The sequence below is a fragment of the Manacus vitellinus genome, unplaced genomic scaffold (assembly GCF_001715985.3).
Source record: "Manacus vitellinus isolate BGI_N305 unplaced genomic scaffold, ASM171598v3 scaffold_9_pilon, whole genome shotgun sequence".
In the NCBI taxonomy this organism is placed as follows: domain Eukaryota; kingdom Metazoa; phylum Chordata; class Aves; order Passeriformes; family Pipridae; genus Manacus; species Manacus vitellinus.
The window spans coordinates 19,588,815-19,597,981 of record NW_021940917.1 but is presented as its reverse complement, the minus strand read 5'-3'; the positions used below and the strand labels follow the sequence as shown (position 1 = coordinate 19,597,981).

At 42.9% G+C, this 9,167-nt stretch overlaps 1 protein-coding gene across 3 annotated transcripts; it reads left to right on the top strand.

Moving 5' to 3' along the window:
* The first annotated feature begins 201 nt into the window (after nt 1–201).
* S1PR3 (sphingosine-1-phosphate receptor 3) lies at nt 202–8,960 on the top strand. Of its 3 annotated transcripts, none has more exons than XR_003916412.1 (2): nt 202–368; nt 1,109–1,239. XR_003916412.1 is itself a non-coding variant. In XM_018086220.1 (2 exons), exon 2 carries the CDS (start codon nt 5,054–5,056, stop codon nt 6,197–6,199), a length of 1,146 nt encoding a protein of 381 aa, XP_017941709.1. In that variant the 5' UTR covers nt 202–368; nt 4,871–5,053; the 3' UTR covers nt 6,200–8,960. The 3 variants fall into 3 exon arrangements, 2 of the variants coding, with proteins under 2 accessions (XP_017941709.1, XP_017941708.1); XM_018086220.1 differs by lacking the exon at nt 1,109–1,239 and adding an exon at nt 4,871–8,960; XM_018086219.1 differs by lacking the exons at nt 202–368; nt 1,109–1,239 and adding exons at nt 1,263–1,322; nt 4,871–8,960.
* Nucleotides 8,961–9,167: the final 207 nt, after the last annotated feature.

Here is a 9,167-nt window from a genome sequence, read left to right as displayed (position 1 = left end):
CGCGGCGAGAGCGGCAGCTCGGGCTCCGGGACGGCCCGGCCGCACCCCGCCCGCCTGCCGGGGCCCGTCCCCCTTCGGCGAAGGGAGGGTGAGGTGTCCCCGTCCTGCCGAGCCCCGGGAGCGGTGCCGGTCCGGCCGTCGCGGCGTGCCTGGTACGGGCGCGGTGGCGGGCACGGGACGCGGGGGAGCCCCGGGACTGTGGTGATTGCTCTGTGAGACCGCGGACACGTCGGGTGACTTAGACAAGATGTTTGTCACCTCCAGAAAGTTCGGGTCGCTGCAGTAGTGGAAATCTGTGAACGGAATCCCGGAGTTTGAAGGCGGGGGGAGTAAGTCGGGAGTGCTGGGAGACGGGGAAAGAAGTCCAAGTGAGTTCCCTTCAACGTGCAAGAATTAAACCAGCCGGGAGTGATGGGGGTGTGCATGTGTGCTATTCGGAATTACAAAATTCAAACTGATATCTAAGAGCCAGAAGTCAGGAAAAGTAACTATTTGTTTTTCTGAGGCTGTAAACTGCCTGCACATCCGCTTAAATAGAAAATCTTTTTAACGTTTATTTGAGTTGTCTAAGACATTGTTCTGCAACAGATGTTTATTGTCTAAACTTCATTTGCATCTAGCACAGCTTAATTTCAGTGGAAATGTATATTGAAATGTGCTGCTGTTCTGAAAAGCCTTTTCTGTTAATGAGACTAGCTGATAAATTACGTTTACTTTTCAATTGCAAAGGCTGTACAAATACATAAAATACAAAAAAGTTTGGCTTTGGATATGTATTATTGTCTTTGCCATTTTTAAAATTTTCTTTGGTGGCCAAAGACACGGCAGAGAAGGGAGAACTGAAATATGTGTGGTAGTGGTGAAGGAGCATCCAGTTTCTTTGGTCGAGTCTGTTCATGGCCACTTGGAAAGCAGGAAAATACAATTCTGGCCAAATTACAGTGAGTGTACTGAATGCATAGCATTATACGTTCTTGTGCAGGCAAAAGTAGGCGGTGAAAAGTTAAGTTCTATTCTCACTTTGTTCTCACTTGTTGCTTTGACTTTCAGAAAATTGAGAGCAGTTTGGTTCACTCTTTTGAGAACAGAAATTTCTTATTTCTCTTAGATTTAAAGTACAGAGTGACTCATGAGATGGTAAAAGCCCTCAGGTCCCTGTGGAACTCTTAACCAGAGTGCCTGCTGGAAGCAGAGAGCAGAGATGTACTGGAGATGGTTGCTGAAGGGTTTTGGCATCCTCATCACAAGTTCCCTGCTGCCTCCTGGCATTGGGAATTACACATTCCCAGAGGAAAATTGCAGGCCGGGGGAGCTGGTGAGAGGTATGACTCTGAGTTTCTGCCTGTACCATTATGTGTTTGAGCTGGAGAGGGCAGTGGAGATGTGCCTCGCAATAGGGCAGGTTAAGGGATTGTGGCCTTCCACCCAGTGATGCTTTATTCATGGCATGTGTGGCAGAGAGACCATACAGACCCCAGTGGGATCTAGGTTTATGAGCCATGCTAGAGAGCCCCTGCTCCAAACTGAAAGGGTGCTGGACCCTGCTGGGATCCTTGACCTCTGCAGGAGACCACATTAACCACTGCAGACACCCCAAAGCATGGGGTGGGCCAGGAGATTAGCCAGGAGGGGGATATCTTGGTGTTCATGGCTGACCCCCGCTGCTCTCTCCACCCTTGGAGTAGGGAAGCCAAATAGCTGGAGGAGGCAGCTGAATTTTGCCCTCCACATGATTGTGGTTCCACATGACTGTGGTTCTTGTCATTGTACCACTGCCTTTATTTGAGTAATGCAGCTGTCGCTGTTTTAGCCATCACACCCGTGAGGAAGCATAGCCAGACTGCCCCTGCAATGCAGAGAGGTTAGTTTATCTTTCTGGTGGTACCTGGTGGTGGAGCGATAGGGATCCCCTGCCTTGCTTTAGAGGGAATAAAACTCATTTCCGGTGGTTTCAAGAGCTCGGGGTGCTGAGGTACCTAACCATGGCAGTGCTGGGCAAACAACAGGCCACAGGCAGGTTCTTCAGGTTATTTTTTAAATATTCCGAACTGAAGTCCATACTTTGCAGCTAGTATGTGGCTGTGGCAAACATGTTTTGCAGAGTAAATTGTGGTACTGTCAGAAAGCAGTGACACAGGTTATCCCAGACCTGGCCATTGCTGTCTTGTTATTGTAATGCAAAACCAACATCAATTTTTCTAACTGCTAAAGGGAGACTGTGCTTTCTGAGTTACTGGCTACAAAGCAGGAGAAATACATAAGAAGGGTATGGCTAAAAGATATTACTTGGAAATGTTGCTGCCAGAAGAGAATAAATTTTAATTTATTGCATTATTATTTATATTAACTTTCAAGTGTCTTATGCGTGATACTCATTCCATGAGAGTCCTGGCAGATAGTAATGTTACAACCTTCACTGCCTTCTCACTAGCCTGTCAGAGGCAAAGACTTACTTTTGTGATACTAAGTTTGCTGTAATAATTTTAAGAGAAGCAATTTCAAAAGGTGGTAGAGCCCCTGTACGGTTTCTGCTGATTGAGTGCATCGTCCTTGCCTTCAGCCAGGGGAACTGGTACAACACCATTGCCTTTAGCAGAGTCATGACAGTTTGCATCTGCTGAGTTGTGGCTGATAAACTCCTACGTATGGCATATAATTTTCTTCACAGAAAGAGATGTATTTGCCCTTTGATAGACCAGTGTGATAACTGGCTTGAAAAAGACTTCCAGAAACATTTATTTTGTTATGTGTGGTGCTCCTAAACATCAGGAATATTATTCTCTCAGGCAACCATCAGCCAGCCTGGTGAGTATTGCTGGTTGAGCTATTATTAACAAACACTTTTCAAGTCAAATGTAATTGTTTATTTTACAGTGGAAAGCACTTGCAATTCATATGGACACAGTGGGATTTTGTTATAAGCCAATACAATGAAAGGCTGTGACAATTTATGTGATAACAGTGTGCAGATTGTGAGTGAATTACAATTACATTGAACCTTAGCTGAGGTGAAGTTGTTCTGTCGAGAGCTCCACTGTTACCATGTTTCAGAAAAGAGTTTTAACAACTCGAGGGCCCAGTTCAGCTTCTGGGAAATGAATGAGGTGGTTGCTGTCATCTTCAGAGTAAAAAAGGACCAAGGACACCACAGTTTGGAACTGTGAACTAGAGTGAGAAAATTACAATGGGTAAATAGCCAGTTATTTTCTCAGAAAATAATTTTAAAACACCCTGAGTGTACTAAAGAATTCAAGTCAATTTACTGTAGGCTTTTGTCAGATCATGTCCTTTCTGAAGGAGGGAAACCAGAAAAAGAGAGAGTAGAAAAATAGGGTGTGGGTCATCCTTTTAAATCCCTTTACATTCTTCTGGGATGTGGTTTGCTCCTCCCCTCATCCTCCTGAGAGACACTTGAAAATATATTTCTCACTTTTTAAGTGCCCCAAGCAGACTGCTGGGTTGGCAGTGGCTCACACATTTCTCTGGTCTTCAGAAAACTGTATAGGATCATAAAATCATAGAATGGATCTGATTGGAAGGGACCTTAAAGATATCTAGTTCCATCCCCCCTTCCCTTGATACCTCTCTTTTGAAAGTGTCTTTAATGCGCTTGGAAAACGCTCATTGAGTAAATAAATGGTATGGTTTAAGAGCTCTAGCTCTTAAAAGATTCCCCAAACTAAGCTACTTAATTATGGGCCAATGGAAAATTGTCCTGGTATCCAGCACAAATTCTTATTTTTTTACCGTTCACAGAAAAAAAAAAAATTACAAATTTGGTTCAGATGAAACAAGTTCTTTCCTCATCCCCATCCTGGTTTTCATAGAAAACTGAAACATTGGCTGTTCTTTCAACCTCAGTGCATACATTTGGGGCACGGGCCCCAATTCTCATTGGATTATGCTGCAACAAAACTCTTACATTTTTGGTATAACAGTAAGTTCTTCTGACATCTGATATTTTTACAAAGCTGTATAGATCTCTTCTGATATTTACTGGAAAAAAGTTTGAAGGATCTGCTGCAAAAATGGAACCTCAAAGTCCATGGGAAAACATTGCAGTTCATTCTATGTTGTAACTTAAAGAAAATCAGAATTTTTGAGAAGGACAATTAAATTGGGTGTAAATATTTTTTATTTTTAAAAACAAACAAACAAGCAAACAAAAACTTTAAATGTATGACTTGTATACATGTGCAATGGGGGAAAAAAAAGTGAAGTGAACCATAAAGAAAAACAAAACTTATAAAAATATTACTTGCTATGTTTGCTTTTAAAAAGGTAGCAGAAATCCAACTAATTTGAATGGGAAGTAGGATTGATTTTATGATGACTGGCTTTCAGTGCATCTTCACAATTGTGAATATCATAATTTTATACCATTAAGGGTGGGAAGTTATTTTGGGCATTGGCAACACGCATGCTGGCATAAAGACTTGATACCAGCTTTCTCAGAATCTTTCCTACCCCGAGTCTGCGTGGGGAACAAGAACAAGCTTAGAAAGCAGAGAGTTTTCCCCGCTGCTGCGGGGTTGGGTGATGTTTTGGTAGCACCATGTGCACTCAGGTCTTTTGGAGGATCAGTGAGCTGTCTGCTGTGCACACTGGGTCTTGCTGGGACCAGAGATTTCATAGGGGGAAACTCTTTTGAGCAGTTCTGTACATTGCCCTCTTATTTCTGCAGCCAAGATGTGTCTGGACTTACCTACCCTACAGCTACCTCGGTAGGCATGCAGCCATGTTCTACCTCAGTTTCCTGCCACAGTCACCATCCCTCTCTCTTGGCTCCTGGGTGCATCTTGCAGCTTGAGCAGTGGGTGACATGGGAAGATGGTGATATTTATGTTGCATTTGTTGGTTTTATTTTCAGAGCCTGGTTTGCAAGCCACTCTCCCGAATTAATATGCAAGGCTTGCTGGAGCTGGGGATACACAACGCCTGCCCAGAGGAGTGCTGGGAGGAGCGTGGCTTGATCTCCCTCTTGTGGAAAATTATTGGAACTATATTCTCGTGATACTGAGGAAAGAAAAGTCCAGCATCCATCAGGGAACAAATGATGGCAGCAGTTACCATGCCACCTTTTGCTCTTGTCAGCCCTCAAGGAAATGAAGAGATGGACTCTCTAATTGTACTGCATTATAATTACACAGGAAAGCTTAATTCAAGGGAAAAGGCAACTGGTAATATAGACCTGCCCGCTATTGCATTTCTAATCCTGTGTAGTTTCATAGTCCTGGAAAACTTGATGGTGTTGATTGCCATATGGAAAAACCATAAATTTCACAACCGCATGTACTTTTTTATTGGCAATCTAGCTCTCTGTGATCTTTTAGCTGGGATTGTTTACAAAGTAAACATTCTTATGTCTGGGAAGAAGACTCTGAGCTTATCCTCCACAATCTGGTTCATTAGAGAAGGTAGCATGTTTGTTGCCCTGGGAGCCTCCACTTTCAGCTTGCTAGCCATAGCTATTGAGCGACATTTAACCATGATTAAAATGAGGCCTTACGACGCAAATAAAAAGTACAGGGTGTTCCTTCTCATTGGCACCTGCTGGCTTATTTCAATTTCCTTGGGTGCCTTACCCATCCTCGGCTGGAACTGTATAAACAACTTACCAGATTGCTCGACAATTTTGCCTCTGTACTCCAAGAAGTATGTTGTGTTCTGCATTAGTATCTTCATAGCCATTTTGGTTGCCATTGTCATCCTTTATGCCCGTATCTACATACTGGTTAAGTCCAGCAGTCGCAATGTCACCAACCACAATAACTCGGAGCGCTCCATGGCGCTCCTTAGGACTGTCGTGATCGTCGTTAGTGTCTTCATTGCCTGTTGGTCTCCACTCTTCATCCTGTTCCTCATCGATGTGGCCTGCAGAGTCAAGGAGTGCTCTATCTTGTACAAACCCAACTGGTTTATTGCTCTGGCGGTCATCAACTCTGCAATGAACCCAATCATTTATACCCTGGCCAGTAAGGAAATGCGTCGCGCCTTCTTTCGCCTTGTTTGTGGCTGCCTGGTGAAATCCAAGGTGGCCAGATCTTTGCCTATTCCGCCCACACCAGATCATAGTCGAAGCAAATCCAGCAGCAGCAACACCCAGAAGCCAAAGGAAGATTTCCCACCAATGAATGTTCCCTCGTGTATCACTGAGAAAAATGAATCTCCGTTTCACAACGGGAAATTCTGTAAGTAAAGGACTCCTCAAGACAAGTATTTTTCCATGGCTTTTAGATTTAAACTACACATGAAGTTTAAATATTCATGCACTTAAATCACAGAGGAAAACACTAACCACTTATTTAACTTTGAGGACTTATTTATCAACAATCATGTGTTTTGGGTGTTCATTCAGTAACGCACCTGATTCAGAAAAAACCTTTCATGCTGCCCAACAGCCAGGACAGAGTCCATGTACATCTAAGGACATCACACACCACAATGGCATTGCATGCTGAGACTGTATTTGGCACTTACTCATTTTGGAAGACATCACTAAAACCTGTTAGAAACTTTAGATTTACTAAAGACTGCTGATGGTTGGAAAATGAACCCGATTATTGTCAGCTGGGAGAAGAGTTCATTACATATGTTGTAATGTTGACTGTAGTTCTCTATGTGTATCTTGCTGTTATGTTAATGGCCTTATATATATGTGGTATAAATAGCTGTATATTTGTACAATTTCTTACTAAAAATTCATTGTTTGGTGAAAGTTTACAATATGCTAGACATTGTATTGCAGTATACAGTGTAAGGTGACTAATTATACAAATAGATGTGTTTCAATGGGGATATTTAAAATGAAGTAGTAACTTTTAACTGTCAGGAACTTTAACGTGTCATATCAATGCAGTATTTTTATTTTTTTTTCCATTGTTATTCAAACTTTTCGTGTTTAGTGAAAGATAGTATGCAGTTGTCACTGTGGCATTTCACAACGCATTTTAAGCAAGCAGTAGTAAATAACCATTGTGAGAGGATATATATGTTTGCTATTTAAAATAGTTAAAATGTGACCCCACAATACACACGTAACAAATGTTTATTCACGTACTGTTTCAATGCATATAACTTTGCTTACTATTTTCAATGTATTTAAAAATTTGTGTCTGACCTACGTAAATCTGTGTACATTGTGAATGCACTACCTAAGCTGAGATCCTTCAGTTCTGAAACAGAGACATATCATTTCAGAAAGCAATGAACCACAGTGGATTCCCATGGAGTTCCTTTTTTCCAGGCTCTACCACAGCATGGGATTGTGTTGGGAATTCTCCCTGGGAAGTTCAGCAAGTGAGACAATATCCCATTTTCTGTTAATGGGACCCTGCACTTCTATCACCTCTGGACACTTTTGCAGATCCAAGAGGAGAGATGCGGTACAGCAGGACCATGCTGAAGGGTATATCTCCATTTATACCTGACCCTGCCTTGGATCTGGAAGGAAAACTCATTTAGTTTGGAAGACCTGGAGCCCCAGCCTTTTGAGAGGCTGTTCCAGAGAAACCTGAAAACAACTTTATGGTTCATCACTGCCTTACCAGCCTCAGTACAGGATGGTGGTCAGTGTCAAAGGCATTCCCTGAGACCTAGAGTGGTTAAGACTTCATGAACATCTGGTTTCAAGTCCTCATGGAAGCAGCCCGTGGCACTTCCATCGATAGTACTTTACGGCTGGAGGCTTCAGTGAAGTTCAGCAGGAAATTCTGAGGCAAGTTTCCGCTGTCTTTCAGTAAGAATGTAACCATCTAACTTTGTTGGGCTCTTTCAAAGATTTGTGTTTAAGGTCTCAAAACACGCCTTGTCTTGTGCACAATCAGAAGTAATTGAGGCTTTTTTAACACACAGACTGAAAGAGCTCATCCTTAGCTTTAATCTGGTCTTAATCATTTAAAGCAGCAGCATTAGACTCTTCCCAAATATGCATAGTGTATAAGCTGTGTAATGTGTGTAGCAAAAGCCTTTAAAATGTAGAGGTTTGCATTGTGATTATCTTTTACAAATTAACAGTCTGCTTGTAAATATTTTATGCTGTTAGAAAAGTGTATAAGAACAAAGAACTCTATTTCAATGAAATAACTGTGAGAGAGTAGTGAATAGAAAATAATCTCTACCAAAAATGTTGAAAAGCAGTGCACTTCGAGAAGAACAAAAAGCTAAACCAAGCAAAGCATGATATAACTATATGGACTGCAGATACAGGCTGCAGGCTCTGTAACTTTGTGAGAAACAAGCTAGTGACATTGCATTGCCGTGGCTTGCTTAGGGTTTTAGGTCTTACTCTGCTTTTTGGCTGCATTGTAGAAGTTCTTCTCTGAGGCTGTGTCGTCAAAAACTGCCAGCTAAGATATTTGTATACTTCTAGCTCAGTTCATGTGGTGGTGGCATTTGGCAATATTCCTCGCTATTGTACAATAGACAGGCCTTAGGAACACAATAGTTTGAGAAAACGTGGTGGCTGAGCCCACACCAACCCTCGTGTCAATGATGTTACATGATTTCCTTAACCTTCTGTCTATCTGCTTGTGACACTTGTGAGCCAGCCTAAACTGCGCATTTTCCTCCGTGTGGTTGCACCGCTCAGATAAACATCACATAGTTCTCAGCCAGCAACAGCTCTAAAGTGCCAATTACATACTTAAATAGATTGTCCATCAGGTATCTGTAGTTAGGCTGGCTGCTTTCAGGCATAAAGCAAACAGCAAACTCAACAATGGCATTTAACCCATCACTATGATAACCCCTATGACTGATAACTTTTTTATAGGGTTCAATTGCCTTCATGTCCACCCCATGGTCCTGTGCTGTGGTCCAAAAGGGGAGGATAGGGCAGTGGCACCACACGGGTCCGGGACACACAGGTGGGATGCAGGTAGAGTCCTTTATTCACACGTGCACCCGGTCTTTTATCAGCTCGGGAGGGGAAAGGGCCAGAACATAGGGTGGAGCATGAGACAGACGGGGGGGGGGGGGAGGGCGGGGGGGGACGACAAACCAGGATAGGGACACGGGCAAAAGGGGGAGGAGCGGGGGAAGCAGGGAGCAGGCAAACTCATGGCAAGCCTGGACATGTTCAGGCTGTGCACGGTGTAGTGGGAATACAGTGAAACCACATAATAACAGTAAAGTCCATATAACAAAGTCCTGCCAATTGCTGTATG

Excerpts from the sequence above, each read along its gene's own strand:
- S1PR3 (XM_018086220.1), top strand. The coding sequence starts at position 5,054 with ATGATGGCAGCAGTTACCATGCCACCTTTTGCTCTTGTCAGCCCTCAA.